At 41.2% G+C, this 24,017-nt stretch overlaps 1 protein-coding gene across 1 annotated transcript in view; it reads left to right on the top strand.

Moving 5' to 3' along the window:
- Positions 1–24,017, top strand: part of ESRRB (estrogen related receptor beta) — a 100,980-nt gene that overhangs the window by 53,496 nt on the left and 23,467 nt on the right. The window contains 3 exon segments of the mRNA XM_033142376.1: positions 9,297–9,337; positions 9,340–9,696; positions 16,084–16,200. Coding sequence (XP_032998267.1) covers positions 9,297–9,337; positions 9,340–9,696; positions 16,084–16,200 — 515 coding nt within the window.

Below are 24,017 nucleotides of genomic sequence, written 5' to 3'. Positions count from 1 at the left end.
CTATTTTGAATCTGGCTCAGATATATCTATATGGTCCTGTGTGCACAGTCAAACCCTTAGTCTTCCTTTTCACATTCTTCATATTAATACATCCAGAAAAATCATGGATAACAAACTCTAATTGAAAAGAACTAATTGCCTATCATTACTTTCCATGCCATAAGATGCACTGAATTAGATTGCAATTTGTCATCCAGGACTGGCTGCTTTTTATTGATCTTATAGATGGTGTTGGATTCTAGGGCTGTGCCAGAGATTTGCCCCTTCTGCATTTTCGGCTAAAAGTGCAACTTTTGTGTGTGAGTGGAATAGTTCTCAAAGAACCCCACGAAGTACACAAATGTTCCTATTTGTCATATCTCTCTGCTATTCTTTCCCCTCTCTGTTACTGCTGTTACGGTGCCGTTGTGTTTGCTTCTTATTGCTGTGTTTTCTTCAGTCAATCACATGGCTGATACCCCTAGCCAACAGAATATAATGGGATGACATCACCATGCTACAAAGCCAGTCAGATTAGCTGTATGACAGTACCACTGAGGGCCAATTGAAGCCAGTTCAAAGTGACGGTACTGTTTCCTAAAACAGCATTGCTCTCACTCTGAATAGGAAAACAGAAAAGAAATTCTTTCCAGTAGCACCTTAGAGACCAACTAAGTTAGTTCTTGGTATGAGCTTTCGTGTGCATGCACACTTCTTCAGATACCTGAATACGAAAACATTTTTTGGGATCTTGTTTCAGAACCCCATGAAAATATAATGGGGATTTTGTCAGAAGCCTTACTGAAATCAAGGTGCACTATGTCCACAGCCTTTCCCCAATCTACCAAGCCCCCCCCCCAAAACGCTTTTTATTCAAGTTGGCACCCCTGAAAGGAGGGGGGGGAAAGTCTCTCTGTTTTTAATCTACTGAATATATTTTTGTTCAGAAGTCTGGACCCAAGTATCTGCTACCCCCCACCCCTTCACAGCAGAGCCTGGAATTGAATCTCCCCATCTCCTCCATGGGAAAGAAAAAATCAATTTCTTCGATTCATTGGAAGAAACTGGGTCTCAGCCAACTTCCACAGCACATAGACCTAATATAACCCAGTTCTCCTCGGGCTGCCAGAAGACTGCCCCTGGAGCCCTGTCTCGAGACAGGCTTTCCAGGTTGGGAGCAATTGCATTGACTGGGTACTCTTGGCTTTTACAGTTCCAATCTACCCCACCTTTTGCTTTGGACATAAACTTTCCATAACCCGATGGCTAGCCCTACAGCAAGATGACTATAGTGTGCACGCACAAAAAGAACAGACCGACAAAGCAGTTCTGATACAAGTTAGATTCAAAGCAAAGCTTGGCATGAAAAGAACTGGGTTTCTGAATGAGAGCCATTTGTTCTGTTTGCTTTTCTATGGCTGCTTCCCTTGTGTTTATTTCATAGTTGATTATGTTGGTGTGTTTAACATTACTTAGAGGCTTTGATGTGAAGGAGACTGTGAATTTAATAAATAACAACAGTGATGTTGTTGATCTATCATTTAGTGCTCTTGAGCAATTCAGATCTCAATCTGTGTAGCTTTTTGAGGCTATGGGAGAGTCTCTACAGCACTTGCTCAGTTTTAACTCAGGTTGAAGTGAACACGTGAAGCTGCCTTGGGCTAACTCAGGCAATTGGTCCAGGACCGACTACTTCAGCTGGAAGAGGTCTCAGGTTGAGCTGTTTCTCACAGCCTGGTATCTGAAATCCTTTGTGCTGGATACACTAGGGATAGAAACTTTCTGCATTCAAAACATGTAATCTTCCTCTGAGCTATAGTCCCACCTTTTGCTGCCTCTGTAAGCAAGTCTATTCACGGTCATTGTCAGGGCCTTTTTGTGAGATATTGTGGGTGGCCACTGCAGATAAGGCTTTTTCAGTGGTAGCACCACCAATTATGAAATGTTCTGTTAAAAGAGGCTCACGGGGGGTACTCAGGGGTACACAGTACCAGCACCTCTTTGGTTGTTGTTAAAAAGTATGACACATACTGCAACAACTTCATGATGAATACTAGCACCTATTGTTCTAGAAAAAAAGCTCTGCTCACAGGGCACCTACCACTGTCATTTCAGCAACAGGCGGAGACTTTTTTAAAAAAAATCACTGGAATTTTAAATATGAGTTTGAGGTCTTTGATATTGCCTTATGATTTTGCATTACAACCTTGGTAATTTGCTTTAAACTGTGTTTTACTGTTGTTACTATTTCTGCTATACTATGTGTTTTTTAAGGTCAGGATTCAAATTATGCAAATAAACAAATCAAAATTACTAAGTATTGCTATTGGTTCAAAGGAAGCCAGAGAACCAAAATCTAAAACAGCTCTCCTGTTTGAAATGAAGCAATTTATTCATTCTTTGCTCACAGGAAGATTTGTAAAAGGCAGAGGAGAGAAGTGTCGTAAGAGAGCGGGTGCACAGTGTGAAGGAGGCAAAAGGTGTGGATTGGGCTGGTTCCCTGGTTCAAATGTCACTGTACTTTTGGCCCTATGAACCTGGGTTTATTGCATTCTTTAGATTGATTGATTGATTGATGTTGTTTCTCGATTTATGCTGTAGTGGGTTGTTGCTTGCAAAGCATCTGGCTGGCCACAGCTGGAAACAAAAAGCCAGGAGAGATGCACCAATACAACAGACTTTCCTAATGTAATCTGATGAAATAGGCAATTCAGATAGAGCAAAGAACAAAATCAAAGGCTGGGATCCACCACATAACTTGTTCCATGCACCCAAAGAAGGTTTATACTCATCGGTCTCAAACTGCAGGCCCCACTCCACTGGCAAACTGTTATTGATCTTGAGTGCTGTTTCAAAAGCAGTGTGAGAGGTAAGATGGAGGACTGGGGGGGGCTATTTAAAGAGATGAAGTTAAAAACAAATTCCACAGGCCAAAATTTGAATTCTTCAGATTATGGAGCAATTTAAATGCATAAAATACCCTACTTCACTCTAACGATATCTGTTCCTCACTGGTAAGACTGACTCAGGATCTACAGAGAATAGGGCCCTTCTTAATTTTTTGATCCTTTGCAAAGTGGTTGTGTGGAAGAAAAATACGTTCCCCCCCTCAAACTCTCCTTTAGCTTTTTTATGTTCTATAAATTCCCCCTCTAGGCATATTTTCAGAAAATACTAATTTTTATCAACTCTTGTTTTAATCAGTCTTGCTAATTGATCCACAGCAAGACAAACTTGCTGCAAAGCAATTAAGCAATTGCCTATATTGCCAATAATGCATAATCAATTTAATTAATTGATTCTTAAGCAAACAACAACAAAAATGCAGCAAAAAATGCAGCAAAAACTACCTAATGCTTCCTATCCACATTATGCTGTGTTATGGATTGCATTGAAATGAGCTCACAGTCAGAGCTGTCCATGGTACTTTTCATCAAGACAATGCAAGCTTACTAGTTTCCTCTGTAGCTACAGGTCTACAACTCATAAACAGAAAATTATAACAATAGCTTAAATCACCACCCTCAATTTATATTTTGCTAACCACTCTCCTTCCTTGCTGCATTGGTTTCTTTTCCAGAACTTCACTACATCTACCTTCAATTAGGTCAATCTTTATTTTATTTATGTTTCAAAGTTTCCTTTGTTTATACATCTTAACAGCCATTACAATTTATTCCAGACTACATAATCTATAGCCTTCGGGTGGTATTCAAGTAGGTTTTACTCAGAGTGAAATTAATAGACCTAACTTAATCATGTTAATTAATAGGTCTACTCTAACATAGTCGAATGCTCCCCAAGTTAGAGGGAGTATTTCTTTATCCTGAACTGAAGCTCTGAGGTTAAACAAATATTTATTTCAACCTAGCATAGGGGAATAGTTTTTGCCCAACGTTTCAATGCAAGCTGATTTTCAAGTGACCCTTTTGTGATTGGTGTGCCAATCTGCATGGTCAACGAAGGCAAAGACTCAAATATCTTTGCCAGCAGAGCCTTTAAGCAACCAAAACCATATTCTTACATGCTACATAACCCACACAGATTAAGTTATGTGTATATAAAAGCACCAGTATTTTTATAAATGCAGCAAGTTCTGTATTTTATTGTGAATATGTATGTACATTATTCCACAATAAGCATCTGCGAAAAACAAACAGCTTATATGCATTCTGGTGGAAACTGCCTGGGAGATGCTATAGTAATTTTTTTCAAGTCAAAGTAGAAAGGAGTATATTTAATTCAAAATTGCATGCCGTCTTTTAAAAACTGGTTGGGCAACACCTGTCCCATAGGTGGCATGCCACTGAGGTGCATATGTGCAGTTTATGAGATCATGCTGGGATCATGGGAATTCCATAAATTAAAAAAAAAAATCTAGTCCTCATGGTCAGTGAAAAAACACTTCTGAAATGTTAATGGAACAGAAACAAGGATTAAAATGAATTTACTTCCCCATCTTATATTTTAAAAGGATTGTCCTCAGTAATAACAAAGCTTTGGCGATTTAGAAAATTGAATGAGGTGAGAGTAGCTAAAAGACATTAGGTAGGATTAGCCAAAATGGGGTTTAGCAAGAGGACAGGGGGTTCCACTTACAAAAGTATTGTATGGGATATATTAATAAAGTGGGCTAGAAAGGATCTGATGCACAGTTTTAACTCCTTTTAATTCTGAATTTTAAATTGTAACCTGCCCTGAGACATGCTGTTCTGTGTCTGTGTTCAACAACAACACAACAACAACAACAACAACAACACTTCTGATGCACTGTCAAAATGGGCTCATTTGGAAACTTTGTTTAGCTGTGTTTTTGTAGTATTTATTTGTGTTGCTGTGTTTTTAGTTTTTTATTGTTGGCTTTAATGTATTTTGCTTTGAGTTGCTTGGTGAGAAAAGCATCTAAGAAATATAATAGATAAATGAAATAACTAAAAAGTTGTTTTAAGGCAAACCAGTGGGATTTTGAGGGGACACATCTGGGTTGGACAAACTGAGCATCGTGAATAATCAAGATTAATGTGTTCATTAACATGTATATATAGCTTTTCATGATGTGATTAGGTAATAAGTGGTCAAAGGGAAAGTAGTGTATAAGCTGCTTCTTGGACATTACTCACACATTCACCATAGAGCTATGCACATCTTGTTAGGGAAATTAAATCAGCTGAATGTGGATACAAATGTTGATGTTCATAGGTGGCCAGCTCACAGGGGATAATGAGAGAATGTAAAAGCGGAACATAATGTAACATAGAATCATTGAGTTGGAAGGGACCTCAAGGGTCATCTGGTTCAACCCCCTGCCATGAAGAAATCTCAGTACGCAGATCCCATCCAATTTGAAACCATACCAGACCTTGCTTGGCTTTGCAAATGGGCTGGCAGTTTTATTGCTGCACCACGGACCACTAGGAATCAGCGATGGGTCCTCCTATCTTTGCAAACAACTGCAGGAATAAAATGTAAGATTAATAGGGACAAATGTAAGGTTCTGCACTAATTTCCTGCATTTCAGGTGGTTGGACTAGATGACCCTTGGGGTACCTTCCAACTCAGTGATTCTATGATTCTATAATAGGTAGGAGCCCACACCTGTGTTTTCATTTTCTCCATAAAGTTTTCTTACTACCTGCCCTACTCCTTTTGTTGAAATATTAACTTGGACCTAGTACCGTACTCTTGGCTAAAGTGCTTTCTGTGACATCAGAGTAGATCAGCTGCAGTCATTAAGAGATTTGAATTTAGGATCTATGAGCAACGTCTGTGAAATTAAGCCTTGTAGTTATTGTCTTTTGCAGGGAAGAAGAAGGAGGGAGGGAGGGACAAAAAGAAGTGAAGGTGGGGGAGAAGGGGAAATGTGGTGAACAAACCCAAACTGTAATAAAATAAAATAAGCATTCAAAGAGCTCTAAGAAGTCAGGTCATATACTGCTGAATTTAGTGGCAGCATCATGACTATTAAATACTATTAATCCCTTGACTGCCAGGTCTCACGCAAGATCTGTGGTTTGGGACATGATGCAATATCCCCGGAAGATGGTATTTGGCCCAAAACTTGGTTAACAGCTCAACATCTGAAGTCTGATTGATACTTATTGATAGAAATTATTTGAGTTGTTAATTAAAAAAGACTTTGATGTATTTTAATTTGGCATTGTAAGGTGTGTGTGTGTGTGTGTTTAAGTAAGTCACTTTGAGATTATTTGTAGTAAGCGACACATCACCCTCATCATCAAACAGACAAACCATCACTGGCCACAGACAGAGAAAACAGCCACTGCTTTTTAAGTAGTGCCAGAGCTTTTGAGAGAGAGAAAAATTGAATGTTTATGAGAAATTCATCATAGGTAACAGAACCAGAACTTCACACACACACACACACACAGAGAGAGAGAGGAGAGAGAAATGCACAAGCTCTATGTGAGTGCACATGCATTGGGCTTTCCTAATTTCCCATTCCAATGCACAGTGCACTGGAACATTTTCTGAAAGCTTCATTGACTTTTGGGGAGTTTTTGCTGGCTGCACTGCTAAAATGAGGCTTGTGCCTGAGAAACTTCTGCTGCCGCAGAGAAGTTCCGCACACAGCCATTTAGATCCCACCCAAGAGTTTTTAAGTAGTAGGAAGGATTGCAGAAGCTAATGGATATAATAGCTGCAAAGTGGCTAATATACCATGCTGAGAGAATGGCTATCCAGTGATATCAATCTGCAATGTGATACATGGCTCAGAGAGCAAATGGCATGTTAAGCCATATAGAGAAATCTTTGGGCTTCATGTTTAAAGCAGCCTTTCACTCTGCTCCTCTGTCCCATCCGTGTTTCAGGGTCTGCGTTCTTATCTGGGCACCAGTTCAGGAAATGCATGGGACAATTTGGAGACGTCCAGAGAGTAGCAATAATCTTATAGTCCTGTAAGGGGCTTTAGGAAATGACCCTTTTTTAAAAAACGAAAAGAACACAATGTTTAGAACTTTGAGCCTATTATGTGGGGCCAGGAATAGCAATAGAGTTCTCTTGCCAGGTCACAGGAGAATTGGATCAAATCTCTTCCCCTTTCACATTCCTCCTAAAGTAGCTAGAGCCAAGTAAAATGTTTCCTCATGTTGGATGTATCTTAAGACAAATAGGAAAACTTTGCCCTTGTATAATGTCCCACAAGACTTCGCTGTTTTAGATTTCAGGTGCCTTTTGAATACTTGCAATGATTCTGAATCAGAACAAAAATATGTAATGGCATTAAAAACAACAACTGTGGAAGTTTTATTGAATAGATGGTGAATAGTGCTTCTTCAAAGAAACAACCTAAGTGCATGAGAAAACCTTAAACAGATTAGGCCAAGTGTCATCTAGATTGGCAGTCACGTGTCTAGAAAGTTGGCAAGCCAGGCATGAAGGCAACAGCCCTCTCTTGTTTATCCTCATCTTTATTTTAAAGCATACTGCTTTGGAATATGGAGGTTTTATTTAACTATCAACAATAACATTGATAAAGCAATCTGAGCAAGTGACCGTCACATCTTGTTGCAATGAATTTTATATGTTAATTATGCATTGTGTAAAGAATCACTTTTTTGTCCTGAATCTACTACTAATTGTTTTCATATGATGAATTAATTTTGGTGGTTCTGGGGTTATAAGAGGGTTTGCTCTATTCACTCTCTCTGCACCCTTCTTAATTTTAGAAACTTCTTTAATGTCCCTCTTTTTTTCTAAATAAAAAAGCCCCAAATGCTTTAATAATTCATCACAAGGAAGATCCACAATTTGCTAGAATGATCACTGTAATCTTTTTTTAAATATCAGACCGGTAGCTTCTATAGTTCAAAATTCTCATTTTTTACAACATTTTTCCAGTTCCAACAAAGTTTTCTGTATGCCCAGTGTCTGTCACTACAACTGTTCACCTATCTGGTTTTGAGACTCCTAAACATTAATCATGGCAATTATCAAAATTTTCATTTTGATGTCACATAACATTAGGTTCATCCAACCATTTCCAGGTACATCACCCTGGGAGGAAGGGCAGGATAGAAATTTAATGGGTGGAATTCAGTGTAACAATAAGGGGATTGCTCCATCAGTGAAGCATGCCTGATGGAACAATCTCCCCCCACCACATTATTCTGGTTTCCCCCCCAACACCCACCAGCCTATTTGGGGGACAAGAGGGCATATGGAAGGGAGAGGGGGATGCCTTGTTGGTCTAGGAGATCTCCTTGCATGGCCGTCCACTAGCGAGATAAGTTAGTTGCACCTAAACCAATTAATAATATTATAATATATGCACAAATTACTGTGGAAATGGGTAAAGATGGACGTACTCAACAATACCCAGATTGGTTGAAATATATGTACTAGCGGTGTTCATCAGCTCTGTGTGCACTGTGAATAGTGAGGTAAACCGGGGACTCAGAAAAGGTTCTCATGTTTCTGAGTTTGATTAAGCTACTAAGAAGGCATCCCACTGAATTAAAATTGTAAACTGAAACAACAAGAAGTTTGTCCCAAGGCAGATGAAAGCTTCTGGTTGGCTCTGTGGCTTCAGCTCCAAGAAAAAAATCCCCACCCCACCTCACACATCTGTTTTTTGGATATTTTTGAAGAAATAAAACCAAGTTACCTAATATAACCATCATGCTAGTGGTGAATGTATGCATAAATGAGTAAATATTAAACACACTATATTTCAATGCATGATTTCAAATGTTGAAACAGATTCATATATATATATATTCTGTTTTACAATTTAAAATACTCATTTTTACATCCTTAAAATATCAACAACTTCCCTTCTTCTCTTTCCATGGTTCATTTTACATAACACAAATCCCTGCATATTTTACAAAAACTATACCATTCAGCATTCCATTATTGGATGCATCAAAACTGATTTACACCGTTGAAATTATCTTAATGCTGCTAGCCTTTTCAGCTGTGCACAATTATTTTCCATATATTCAATAAACGTATTCCAATCTTCTCTAAACATATGTCTTCTTCTTCTTCTTCTTATTCTATATTATGTCTGCAAGCTGCGCATATTCCGTCAGCTTTAAGTTGCCACTCTTCTTTAGTTGGGACCTCGCTCGTTTTCCATTTTGGGCTAACAAAACACAGGCCGTAGTAGTGGCATACATAAACCACCTTTTTTGACACCTGGGAATTCCAGTCTGAATTATCCCCGACAAAAAGGACTCTGGTTTCTTTTGGAAAAGTACTTTTTAACAATGAAATGTTGAAGCAGATTCTGTTCCAGTTCCATGTGGCTTTCCTCCTATCAGCTAATAGGTTCCTGTGCTTCCTACCCACAGGCTGTTAGGCAGAATGTCCACAGATGAGCGGCACCTCACCTCCAGTGTGGATCCTTCATCAAAACTGAGCCATCCAGCCCATCTTCCGGCATCGACGCCATCAGCCATCACAGCCCAAGTGGTTCATCCGACGCCAGCGGTGGCTATGGCATCACTATAGGTGGCCACCCCAATTCACCACCCATGTTCAGCAGTGCAGGGATCGGCGGAGGGCCCTGCCGCAAACGGTACGACGACTGCGCCAGCGCCATCATGGAAGACTCACCCACCAAGTGCGAGTATATGCTGAACGCCATCCCCAAGAGGCTGTGCCTAGTGTGCGGGGACATTGCATCCGGGTACCATTATGGAGTGGCATCATGTGAAGCATGCAAAGCCTTCTTCAAGAGGACAATTCAAGGTACGGGGCCTGGGAGAAGGGATGCAAGCAAGGGGGCCAATGTGACGACAATGGGTTCTTTGGTTTGCAAGTAGAAGCTGTTGTAGTATGTTTCCCAATAACTGAAATAAGATCCGGGGAGTGTTATGTTTTTAGAAAAGGGTGAGAGATGACAGTGAGACTCTTGGTGAATGTGGAGTCAGGCTGCAGGGTATCCAAGTGAAAAATGAAAAATGAAATGCTTTGCAGTCCTTACCATTTGGGTCAGTAGCAACCAGTGTACATGTGAAAAGGATCTTCTAGGCTGCATCAAGAAGTATAGTGTCCCCATTAAGGGTAATAGTCCCACTTTATTCTGCCTTGGTCAGACCACACCTGGTGTACTGTATTCAGTTCTGGGCACCACAGTTTAAGAAGGATGTGATAAGCTGGAATGGGTCTGGAAATCAAACCCTGTGAGGAACAGTTGAGGGAGCTGGGTGTGTTTAGCCCCAATAAGAGGTGACTGAGAGGAGAAATGATAGCCACCTGCATGTATCTACAGGGCTGTCACATGCAAAATGGAGCAAGCTTGTTTTCTCCTGCTGTGGAGGGTAGGACCCAAACCAATGGCTTCAAGTGACAGGAAAGGAGATTCTGACTAAACATCAGGAAGAACTTCTGACCGTAAGAGCTGTTTGAGAGTGGAAAGGATTCCCTTGGAAAGGTGGTAGACTCTCTTTCATTGGAGGTTTTTAAGCAGAGGTTGGGTGGCCAGCTATCATGGATGCTATATTTGAAATATTAGCATTGCAGGGGTTGGACTGGATGATTCTAGATGATCCTAGAGTCTTCCAACTCTACAATTCTATGATTCTGTGACAAGCACTGAATTTATTTATTTATAAAAATATTTGTATACTGCCATACAATAAAAATATGTAAGAGCTGCACTGCCCTCCTGCCACTGCTCTGATCAAAACTGGAGCCTCCAATGGCTGCTTTAAAGGGGGTTGGGGAAGATTCGAACACAGATCTCCTGTATCACGTCTCTTTCAACCCTGAGACTTCCAGGGCCTTGTTCATTTAAAGTAAGTGCATCCTCATGCCTGTCATGTTTGTTGTTATTATGGGTGACCCTTATTTTTGCTTGTGACAGCGAAGTCGTGCGCAGCAACTTTACAAAGAAGGGCCAGTGTCGATTTCCATGGCTTTCAGCTGTTAACATGTTAGCAGTCCTGTGAGATAGGATCATTGGACACCCTCAAGGTTCTCATTTATATTCAGCCGTATATCCCTTAGCACCTATTACCACTTCAAAATGTGTGTGTCGGGGGGAGCGAATGACAGAAGATGCATTAATACAGAGTTATGGTAAATTATTCATCAGCCGATGCTACAGAACCAGGAAATGCCTCCTAACAATAGCTGGCAGTCACTTCACTGTAACAGTTGTTGAACGTACATCAAGAGCTGTGTGCTTCTGCAGCAGCAGCCAAATGCTGTTCAGTCCTGACAGAAAGAGGACTTTTGAATTAGAGGATGTAAAATGGAACCAAATGCTCTTGTGGTTTCTGTTGGGGTGGGGGGGGGCAGGGGTAGCTATTCCAAAGTTAAGACCTGATGTATATGTTCTCCCCAAGAAGAATAAGTTTGAGCCTCCCCCTCTTCCAGAGAAGGGCTTTCTGGTGGACCACTCTGAAAGTGACTGCAGCAAAGTGTTCTGTGCTGAGTGGTTATGGGATAGAGTACTTCTATTTTAGTTAATCACAAAGACCCCCCCCCCCTTGTAGCCTCTCTGTATGGAATTATGGGAAACGGACCATCTTTCATTTCATTTATTTTATTTTCCTCACATTTAGGGGTGAAAATAGGCCCCAAGCTTCACCTTGCATCTGCTTTTGTGCATTAAAACAAAATCCATCTGTTTCTGGGTTGTCCTTTGCTCTCTTCACTTTGATTCTGTAATTTGGGTTCCAATCCATTCTGTGTAAAATGAGGTCTGTGTTCTCCATTCAGCAGAATAGGAAATCCAAAACAGGCTGTACGTTTTTTTTCCCTTTTGGCCAAAGTGGATGAAATTTACAAGCCTGGGAACCCTCCAGAGTGGGTTAAATTTGCCAAATTGTGGATGAAAAGGTGTAGTGGCTTTCTGAGGAAGTAAAGGGGACTCGCTTTTCTTTATGATTCCCAGGAGGCAGGGGGCATCAGACTGGAGACTTGTCTCATGTTCTTCCAAGTCATATGATAATTAAGAGGCGGGTGAGTGGTGTGTCTTGTTGGTAGTACGCTAAAAAACAAACAAACCAGTGTTGTAGCTTCACACCAGCCTTTCCTTTCCTTTCCTTTCCTTTCCTTTTCCTTCCTTCCTCCTTTCCTTTTTTCTTCCTTTCCTTTCCTTTTCCTTTCCTTTTTTTTTCCTTTCCTTTCCTTTTTTTTCCTTTCCTTTCCTTTTTCCCTTTTTCCTTTTTCCTTTCCTTTCCTTTTTTTTTTTTTTTTCCTTTCCTTTCCTTTCCTTTCCTTTTTCCTTTCCTTTCCTTTTCCTTTCCTTTCCTTTTTTTTCCTTTCCTTTCCTTTCCTCCTTTTCCTTTCCTTTCCTTTCCTTTCTCCTTCCTTTTTCCTTTCCTTTTCTTTCTTTTTTTTTTTTTTTCCTTTCCCCTCCCTTTTTTCCTTTCCTTTCCTTTCCCCCTTTCCTTCCTTTTCCTTTTTCCTTTCCTTTTTCCTTTCCTTTCCTTTCCTTCCTTTTCCTTTCCTTCCTTGTTTGTTTCTTCCAGTAGACCTTACAATGTGAGGCTGTCCAAATGTTGCCTGGAGAGTTCCAAAGAGCTCTTTTTTGTTTTGTTTTGTTAAAACAGCGCAATGTAGGTTTTTTTTGGGGGGGGACCACACACAACAACCTCAAATGAAGCTTTTGTCTTGTTTTTAAAATGGTCTGCTTCTGTGCTTTAACAACTACAACAAAATCCAGAGCTCCTCGGTGCTTGGCAGGCATTTTGTACAGCCTCACTTCTTGCAAAGCCCAACGCCTTAAAGAAACATAGAAATACAGGAGGTACAGAAATTACAGAGTGACACAAGACATTAGGGAGCTGCTGATCCAACTTGAGTGTGTGCCTGTATGGATTCCAACTCACCTTGTTATTTGTGACCCACCTTGAACTGATGCACACTCCTAATTTACACTCCATCTTTCTAACTGTTACAACGTGGCTTACAGTCAGAACAAAGCAATACAGAATAAATAAATAAAAAACATGTTTTCCACAATACCACAGAGCAATGCAAATTAGGGGTAATTTTAAATGGCAGGCACCTCCCATACGGAGGGTGTGGATGGGGCAGAGTGGGCATCAGTAGGTTCTGCTGAGATGCAGGAGCCCTGCCATCTGTCTGAGGATGCTGATACTATCCCCAATACCCTACTCCTGAATTCTGGGAATGGGAGCTAGAAAATAGCAGGATGCAGGTTCTGCTCTTGTTCATAGGGAAAGGATAAGAGGTTGAGCTCTCAATATTTATAGCAACCCTGGCCAATCCAGGGGCCGCATGCTGTCTGTCAACCCCCAAGGCTGCTGATGTTGCGTATCTCTGTTCCGTTCTGCGCCAAAGAGGGCTCTGAGATCTAAGCACACAAAGTCCTGGGTTGCTTTCAAGATTATGTCCTGTTCAAGCCCTGGATCTCCTAGCTAGCCCACTCTTTGAAGTCATTCCCCTCAATTATGCATGGTCAAGAGGATGAGTGACATGCATACTCTCGTGCACATGTGTGAGCATGCATGCACGCATGCATGTGTGCATCTTTTGCTGCTGCTCATTTGCGTGTGCAGGTTCCTCCACTGGCTTCTGAAGACCCTGGAACTCTTTCGGCGCCGGCTGCCAGATCGCCCCAAGTCCACAGTGACTGAAGTGGCAGCATGACTGCCAGCCGGTGGGAAGGCTGTTGGAATCCCAATGAGTTAATCTCATCACTTTATCACAGGGCACTTACAGAAATTGCAAGGCAGCATGAGTGGTTCTGTCCTGTTGGCAGGCAGCCTCAGGACCCATAAAAGAAATTGGGGAAGTAGTGGGAGGTGGTGGTGGGGAGGAATAGAACAACAACACAACAACACAACACAACAACAGAGCAAGAGTTGCTTATCTTGAATGAGGTTGACTGCTACCTTCTTTTACCTGTGCTTACTCTAAAGAAGAGAGAAAGAGGGGGTTTTGCTGCTTAAGCCTATCTGCACCCATTCATTGCAGCACATTGCTCTTACTATCAGACACAATACAAGGTGATCTGATGGCATTAAGGTTTATCGGATACTTTCATAGTTCCTCCCTTTTAGTCAGGGACAACATTAATGCACCAGAGCAGTTTTTTGTTTGTGACTTGGTACAAAGTTTGATAAAAGGATGTGCAGGTCACAAAGCACATTGCTGGCTGATTCTTGACACCAGATTTATTTATTTTTTAAATTCTTTGTTACCTGAAGATGGATAAAACTGTAGGTTTGCTCTGAAGGAATTGTACCCTTGCATTTGAAAGTGAGAAACGGGTGATTTAAACAAAGGAATGCAAAACAGACAAACCTACTGTGCTTTCCAGGTCCCTTCCAACTCTGCAGTTCTATAATTCTATTATTCTTGTGTATGTGTGTGTTTGGGTGAGGGGTGGCACTGCAGAAAAGCAGGGGTTCTGTGGCTGGCTGGGTGTACCTGCCTTGCTACTACAGTTCATTTGTTAACTAAGATCAAGCTTGAATTTCAATTTCCAGCTTTTAGAGATATTTGATACTTCCTTGGCTATTGAAATTCAGGCGCTGTGCAATGCCAGGGTATAGACTGAATGGAAGCAGCTGGTACTGCTCTCCGAGCTCCTGAATCTAACCATGTGGTGGCAGGGCTGTGTGAGCATGCAGAAGGGCATCAGAGAAATGAAACTGTCTCACGTTGGTGTTGACTGTCAGGATGTGGGTCTTAAAAGATAATACTCTGAAGGTGAAACCCTTTCATAAGGCAGGCAGGCTCAGAGTCAGCATCGTTGGGGTTTACAGTGTTCCTTAATAAGCCCCAGGAGTTAACTAGTTCCCTGCTGTTTGGCAGCGTGATAATTATTCGTTTAAAAAACAAGTAGCAATTTCAGTCCTTAGCTCATTTCAGAACCAGAAGGCTATGCCTGTATGTAATGGGCCGCTGCCAAAAATGGCAACCCATGTTGAGTTTTCTTCCTCTCCTTGTATGTCATTAAGGAAATGACTGACATACATCATCATGCCATTATTTCCTGCATTCTCCAGCATCAGCCATAATGCTGTGGTGCAAGGATGGAACTATGTGATGTTGCATCACATTTTTGCCAAAAAACAACAACAACTGAATGGCAGGGCGCAGTTGCTTTTAATAGCAGCCCTATGGTCCAAGTCATATCTCAACCCAGCTTCATTCATTCCAGTATGGACCATGTAAGAAAGATTATCCAAAGTTAGGAGGTGATGTACTAAGACTGCAGGATGGTGACTTGTTTAAGGTCATCTCAGTACATTTCCCCCCCCCCTATGCATGAATAAACTTTGGTTCGAGACCATATCCACTGATTAGATTACTCTTCTCAAAGTGCTTTGAAAAGACATGCCGTGTGTGTGTGTGTGTGTGTGTGTGTGTGTGTTTCTGTTTCTGCATTTCTGCATATATGAAAGAGTAATGTCAGAACCGTATCTGCAAGAAATCTCTTCTAGAATCTTCATCTTCACTGTTCTTCCTCTGCCACCTCACCCTCACTATTCATGAATTTATAAATTTCTGACCCCCCCCCTTCATTTTTAAATGTAGATTAAGCCTTCTTTCAGGAACTAGGAGTGGGAAAGAAATTTGATTCAGTTTTCATGTACTACCTAATTTGCATTTCCTGGAACAATACAAGAACCGAAAAATAGCCATCCTTCAAATCTGCACTTCTTTGAATTTTACAACGCAGTTCTCCGGCCAAGTAATGTGTACAATCACACACATTCAGCGATAAATGCATGCATAAAAATGCACGTTAGTGAAAATGGCATGCGAGAATGCATGATATTAAGGGAAATTGCTTTGCAGAAATGTTGCATATTAGGCGAAGTGCATACAAACATATGCCTATTAGAAATAATTAGAGGACATTCATACTAAGATGCCGAAGAATCTTCACAGGGACTTTTCTTTTTCATAAGGAAACCTGAAACTGATGGGGAATGCAGAGAATTAAATTTAGGACTGGGAAAATGAGAAACAAGTGAGAAATCAAAAACACCTGCCCATTTGTAGTAGGGCTCGTGTAACAATGGCACTGGTCAACGTAGTGATTCCTTTTTTGTTGTTGGAACAACACTTCTGAGGGCATAATACCCTGCAGTCATATTCACCTTCTATTGGTGCTAGTCCTTAGTGAGCCCCTCTTTTTCTTCGCAGGGAACATTGAATACAGCTGCCCAGCGACCAATGAGTGTGAAATCACAAAACGGAGGCGCAAATCCTGCCAGGCGTGTCGTTTCATGAAATGCCTCAAAGTGGGGATGCTGAAAGAAGGTAAGGCGAACCAGGTGCATGACTTCTGTCGATTTGCCAACACCTAAAAAACCCTCACCTCTCTCCGACTGAGGCCAGATTATGCTGCTTTTGATGTGAGGGAGGGAAGCAGCTGAAGTTGGTTCGAATTCTGAGTGACCTAGGGGAGGAACACAGTGACATGCCAGTTGTGTTAAAGTGAAATTCTGTTCCTGACCTGACTGAAAATGTTAAAAGCAGGCAAATCTTTAAACCTAACACACCACAGTCAGGTGTGAAGAATGCATATGTGCTTAACTGCAGTTATGCATGTTTCGCTGGTTTGTTTAAAAGAGTTGGTGTCCCAACCTTCAATTTCAGACCTCCTGGGTCAGCTTCCACACAAAAACTGGAAATGTGTTTTGAGGTGCTTTGGCAAATAAAAGGGTATTTGCCCAGCACTGGGAAAACTTAACATTCCCAATCCAATCTGAGGAGAGCATTCCACAGTTTTGGGTACCACACCTGAAAAAAATCCAATATTTCTCTGTGGCCTGCCTAATCTCAGAATGTGGAGGGACCCAGAGAAGGGACTTAGAAGATGGCATTTGGGTGAGAATGTAGGACTCCAGCACTGATGGATATGTGCAGATGGTGCCGTAGCTCCCAACACAATATGTTGCTGTCTTTTTTAGTCGATTGTGTTGTTTGCATTGATATTTTTGTTCCATTGGGGACCTTCCTCCGAGGGGTTGCACTTGACTTATTTCCCACGCATGAAAAATGCCTTTTCCACGTGTGAAAAATGCCTTTTCCTTTAAAAAAAAGGGGGGGAGTCATCTGAGCAGTGGCATTCTCTTCCTCTTTCTTTATAGGCACTTAAAAATGGCTGAAGAATCATTCCTTTCATTCTCCATTTATTTGTACACATTTATTTTATAAGAAATATTTACAGAAGTGGCATGCTACAAGCTATAAGATTCCATACATGTAAAAACAGAACTGTGCACTGAACATTAGGGTGTTTGCAGAAGAATGTGGTGTTGGAATGAGAAGAGTTGAGTGAACCTGTCCATTTCAGTCCCATATCAGTTGGTGGGGTTTTGTTTTTTTTTAGTCCTTGTGAAAACTCATTTGCCTTGTAATGCAAGTCTCACCTACTATAAACATTTTTGCAAAGCATTTTCCCCTCATAGAATGCATTTTTGTATGTGTCCACCTGCTCTAATACATGCATTTTAATGCACACACAAACTCCGTTATATGCATTTTGGTACATATTACTTGACCAGAGAACTGCATTACAAAACCTGGAGAAGTGTGAATTTTGAAAGGAGGTTGTGTTTTGGTTCTCGTATTGTTTCAGGAAAGTGTGTGTTATGCTGGTTCGTCTTCTAATGCAAACTGAATCTAATTCACACACACACACACCCATCCCTAGGCACGACTGGGAAGAAAGTTTGATCATAGTCCATTTGTTCTGAGAGGAGATAAACATCCCTGGCTGGAGAGAGGCCTTTGTTCCTGTGCAGGTGGTCTCCTTTGCCCTGCAGTGCTCAGCCCACCATCTCACCCCACCTATTGATCTGCTCAGTGTTGTCTGAACAGTGCTTGGCTCATCCCCTTGTGCTCCTCTCCTCCCGCCCCCTCCATCCATCATTCAAGGTGCGCCACTGGGAATTCAATGGCAATTAAACACATTCTTATGGATTGGCTTCAAAGCTTCATTTCCCTGGGCTCCCCTCCAGAATGGAAGGATGGGGGGGGGATAGGGAGGAAATGTAGCACTTGTAACTCTCTGCATCGATGTTACTTGGAAAAGCACAGCTTGCCTCACAGCCTAACCCACACTGAAAGGATATCAGCACTGGAGAGTGCTCCAGCCCAGCACATTTCAGCCAAAGCAGGCAGGCTGCCATCTGTGGAAGCCAGAGATGAATTGGAAGCCATAGCGCTTTCCTCTGAGGTGTTGCAAGAGTGATAAAAGCTAGTGCTGTTAGTAATGTAGATTTTAAACCCTGTTTTGCCCTTTGATTGACAGATCTTATCTGAGGTTAAATTTCTGCCTCTCGCTCACTCTCTCTCTCTCGACTGGAGCTTCTCCTGACATTGGTGAGCTCAGGCCTGTGACCCTTCATGACCTTGCTTTTAGATTAGGATGGTGATGGATTCAGAGAGAGAAATTAGCCTGCTTTGAAGGTGGTGGAGTGACCTATCGGTGTGTTGTCCTTCGGAAGCCGGGAAAGATGAACTCTCTCTGGGTCCCACGGATCCTTCCATTTTACTTACTCTGATTTGCTCTTTTCCTTTACCGCTTCAACCACGTTCATTCCAGCATCCACTTGGGGTCCAGTTCTTTATCTCATATGGGCTTTGCAGCACTGAAATTTAGAAATACACAGCTCCAAATGCACACTGCTTTAATTGAACATGTAATCATATTATAATGTGCAACCATTAATAGTAGTGATTTAGGACATGCCTGTTGCCAGGACCTCGGATTGCTGCTGCTTGTCTAGACACAGGGTGATATCCAGTGCTATTTTTCTAGAAAGAGGCAATGGCACCCACCTGAGAGGTGCTAGAACCGAGTTCTGTTGAGTTGCAGCTGGGGAAAAAGCCGTGGTGATATCCCATCATCTCCCCGACTTCCTCTCATTGTTTCCACACCAGTAATACAGGCACCATACTGGTGAGAGAGACTGTGGCTGGAACTAGATGTTTATAGCTGCCCCTTGTCTCCTCCTACAAAACTGCTCCATTAACTTCTATTAATGCAAAACTCACAATGTGACACCACTGTGGTTCCTTACCCACACTAGTGTCAGCCAATGAAAGAGAGCAGGAAAACTCTCAGAGCAGTGGCATCCTGTTATTACTTGTTACCAGACTTGGGGGGGGGGGGAGAAACAGAGGACAGAGCTGCTGCTTTTTACAGCAGCTATGAGTGCATGATCATTTCTAGTTCCATCCTATGATAATATACATATGTATGCAGGTAGCCATGAACTATTGTTACTGCTATAAAGTCTGCAACTACTAGCAACAATCATTGCAGCAATTGTTTTTACTATTATTATTATCATCTGCAGTAGTATTATTTGGAGAAGAAAAGGAATTCAGTCCATACAATGGCTTAAAAAAAGCCCAATAAAGGCAATAAAAAATAGTTTTATGGTATTTAGTCTCCAAGGAGTCAGCAATTTTCTAGGAAGAACAAATCCAAAATTGTTTGACTTTCAGCACAGAGATGCAGAATTGGCTGGGGATTTTAGTTTATGAAGGGTTCATTGGCTCTTCCTACCTCTGGCTCTCTTAGATCATCCATTCAGTCTCCCAGTCAATGCAGGGTTGTTCCCAAGTGCACATTTTTCTAGTATTATATCCAGGTCAACCTTACAAGTTCCAAGTGCTTCCCTTGAGAAGTACCTCATACTGATCAGAAGAGAGCCTTGATATTCAAAGTAATATTTTTCTCCTTCCAGGATCCCATTCGTCATATTGTCCCCTATCACCAACACTTCCAAATACCACATTAAATAATTCTCTGCTGCTTGCTGTTTTGAAAGAGATACAATGTGCTTTTGCCATCTCCAGAGATGTCAGGATCACATCAGACTGTGAGAACAATTCTGGCAGTTATAGAAGATAGCTCTCTTCTTATTTTCTAGTTTTTAAAAACCTTGATTTTCTTTTGTGATCTATTACCAGTCACTTACTATAAAGTTTTGGTGAAAATCCCAGTGAAAACACAGATCTTCTTAACAAAGGGATAACGAGATTCCCCGTTTGGTGTTTTGTTCTTTGGGGCATTTTCACACACACTAAAAATAGAGTCAAGCTGAGCACAATGTCATCTCCGAAGTGCCCAAAGCGAAATAATATAATTGGGAGTTGTCTTTTTTTTGAAGTTACTGTAAGGTCATTTTTGCCATCATAGCGCAGTTAGATTTATTTGGAGCTCGCGTGTCTAACGAATCCAGTAGTTACTGAAATCATGACTCAACATTACTCCAGAAAGTCTCTAAACAAGTTTGTTGGATATTTCCAGGCATCTGCCTCTAGCTTCTCTTCTTTTTAGCATCAGCAAACATCTGCTTCTCCCTCAAACTTACTGGCAGAGTTGTTGTCTGTTGCTGGTTACAAGCTTAAAGACCCTTGCTGTCTGTCTGAAGCCCATCTGACAATGGCTGTACGCTCTCCTGAGCCTCAGATGAGTTGCAAGGGCTTTGGGGAAGGAAGAAGAAGTGAGCAGCAGTCTAGTCCATGCAGTTTCTTTCCCCACCCAAGAAGCTTCCTTCTTCATCCTCTTTAGGTAGGACTTTGGTTAGGAGCTGTGTGATAGAGCTCACACACTAGTGGTGCAATCCTAACCATGTCTGCTCAGAACTAAGTCCTATTGAATTCAGTGGGTCTTACATCCCGGTAAGCAGGGATCAGATTGCAGCCTAAGAAGACCTTTTGGGCACAAACCCAAAAGGCAAGATTTGCCAGAAATAGAGACTGTCTTTGTCAGGTTGTGGTGATGGGGGCGGGAAGGGGGGGGAAGGTGGAGAGGAAGGCTCCAAATGTATCCTTAAAGACTGTGAAAGACTATCCTTGTGCTGTACCCAGCACTGGGGGTTTGTTATGGCAATGCAGAAAGCGATTGAGAAACAGAGGCAGGAAGGGAGCAGAGTGAGCAATCAATAGGTTTCTCAGATATCCTGGCCACTTTGCTTAAGAGAGCCCTAATCAATGCAGTGCAACTCAGGGAATGCATGTGCGCCGGGCCATCTCAGTTTCTTCCCTCATGACACTGCAGAGTGGAAACTCACTACAGCATGTGGATAAAACACAGTGTGGGAAACTTTCCATGTCAAACCTGATATATAAGCCCAGCGCACACGTGTTTTAACATGCTAGCTTTCTTACCTGTAGTTAACCATCTTTATACCTACAAGGATTTGCCACCGTTTCATCCATTTGGTTGTCAGAGGTTGGGATCTGCAGCTCAACATGCCTATGGAGCTGATGCTTCCATTTGTCCTTGACATCTTAAGTTGTACAATTCTAGTTCTGCGTTGGTTGCCAAATAGCCAGTGAGTTGTGGGGAGGGACTTAACCTGACCACCTGGTGGTGGAGTCGCTGCTGCTTATTGAGAGGGAGAGGGGAGGGGCAAGGAGACTGTGAACAGGAACACTCTATTGGTTCATATGGCACCAACCTCCCTACTGCCTTGCCCCCACCCATTCTCCCTCCCAGAAAGCATCAGTAACACATCTGCCAGGTCAGATAGCCCTACCCTAGCATCCACTATTGCATGTAGTGATGGCTCTGAGGGCCAGATAAATGGCATCCTGGTTAGTCTTTATTTCTTAAAGATACCTTTGCCTAGAAATTAATTGGTACTGTATGTGTGTGTGTGTGTGTGTGTGTGTGTGTGTATGTATGTATATATATATATATATATATATATATATATATATATATATCTGATACATGATGATAGGATCAGTCTAGTCTAGGAACTGAAAACCTTAAAACTGAGCTACACATCCAGCAAAATCATTTAGTAGACAGCATTTCAGACTGCCAAGTGGAGGGTGATATTTTTGAGTGCCCCCCCCCCGTGTTAAAAGCAGCAACAGTGCCCTCCTTGAATATGGAAAAAACCAGTACATCAGGAACAGGCATAGCCTAGTGCATTTCTATTTGATGTGCTGCATTGGTATAACTAGAGAGGTAACTCCTCCTACAGTCTGAACTGGTAAAGTCAAGGGAAGACTTTGTAATGTTACTTTAATAAACATATCACTCTTCCCCCCCCCCCTGCAAACTGCCCTGAGATCTTTTGATGGGCAAAATAATAATAATAATAATAATAATAATAATAATAATAATAATAACAACAACAATATTCTCAGAATTCTAAAATATGAAATTCACCCAGTAGGAAATATTTCAAAGATTGCTGAAAGTTGGAATCTTGCATGTTGGAAAACAATAGAGTTGTTTGGCTCTTCAAACTCGACTACCGGTAGTATTTTATCTGTTGGGGGGGGGGGGCAGGGAGACGAGAGACTTAAAATGACAGTAAGCGAGGTCACATTTCAAATGTGAATTCTTTGAATGAGGCTTTCTTAGATCAAATTGCATGTTTCTGATCATGCACTGAGGTCATTCTCTTGCGATTGTGACCTTACAAAGCGTTGGTGCAGAAAAATACTGTTTTGTCCATTTATTCTGCATCAGGCAGCTCGGGTGGTTTGGGTTAGCAGGCATGGGCATTGCTTAGCACACACACACACACACACACACACACACACACAGCTAAACACTGGCGGGTTATCTTTAGCCTGTGCGATCAGTAGAATTCTGTTGTCATTTTCCCTCCAGGGAAAAGCCTTTATTTGGGAAGGGCTGGAAGGGAGCAGGCATGCAAAGACCTCTGAGAAACAAGAAGTAGAGGCAGCAAAGGAGGAATCGCTGTGACAGAAATGCATGGCAAATAAATAAATAAATTCTCAAGGAATTTCCCATTTGTTTTTTTCAGGCTAAGGTCAGCCTTGCGAGAAAGTAGATCCAGAGGCTTTTTTAAAAACCATTCTTTCCTGTTTAGGTGGACACATATATGCATAAACGTTTAATAATTTTATATTGATGCAATTATTGTTAAAAGTCTCGATATTGACAATACAATTATTGTTAAAAGTCTCAATATCTGCGTGCTTTGGTTTTCTTTTTTTTCTTTAATTGTAGTAGAGATTGTGTTTATTGTATACTTATGTACTTGGATACTGCTTCAACAACTGTTGATAGAAAGCTGTCTATAAATGACTTAAATAATGACTTAAATCTTGAAAGGCAGGCTATAAATAATTGTAAAAGATAACTATAAAATTATTAAATGTACAAAACAACAGTAGTGACATAGTGGTAATAAGCAAAAGCTTTCAAAAGACTCTCAAGAGTATAGCTTTTCTTTAAAAAGTATTATCCAAATCATCTTTCTGAACTTATATCAAAAACAGAAGAGAGGAAGGCAGGATGATGCAAGGGGTTAAGGTGTCCTTAAATTTTCCTTGAACTGGCTTTAATATCTATACCCCTTAAACTCATCATGAGCAATAATCTCTAATTTTAAACGTCTTGGATCATTACTCTTAAATAATGACCTGTCTGAAGTCCGATTCATTTGTATTTCAGAATTTCCTAAACAATATTTCTGCTACGTTTCACTTCAAAACACTTGACTTGAGGTCATGTTTGAGTTCCTTTCCTGTGACCCTGCCCCCCCACCCTGAATTGCATAGAAACTCTAAGAATATTTCCATTACGTTTATCTCATTGTGTTAGCAAGCAGTGTTAACAATACAAGTTACCAGGTTCTTCACCTCTCAAAATCTTTTTTTACTCTCCCAGAGATAGGAATAAAGCATAGGAAATGGAGAGGAACAAATATCTAACCACGTGAGCAGAGACCGATTAGAAAACACCGAACTAAGAGGAAAAGCTAGCAGAAGAGGACAGGGTTAAAAAGGCCAAGAGAAGAGGTTAACTGTATTAAGCTTAATTTGAGAGTGAATATATTTCCTTTCTCTCTCTTGATATTTCTACAAGATAAAACTCAACAATCCAATCATGAACCCAAGATTACCAGGCAAGCTGCTTAGGCAACAAGAATTTACAAAAATAATTCAAAACTAAGAGAAATAATGTATTAACCACTTCCGTGATCACAGCCAATCCACTTTTCTCTAACATCCATGACGCATTTTTCTTCTACCCTAATCCCAAACCTGCTAATTGCCTTAACTAGCAAATCCCAGCTACTCCTTCCCAGAATTCCACCCTCCAATAGACTTCCACTCTTACT

This window comes from Lacerta agilis, chromosome 1, assembly GCF_009819535.1.
Source record: "Lacerta agilis isolate rLacAgi1 chromosome 1, rLacAgi1.pri, whole genome shotgun sequence".
Classification (NCBI taxonomy): domain Eukaryota; kingdom Metazoa; phylum Chordata; class Lepidosauria; order Squamata; family Lacertidae; genus Lacerta; species Lacerta agilis.
The sequence above is the reverse complement of the archived record's forward strand: the minus strand, read 5'-3'. Positions and strand labels throughout refer to the sequence as shown.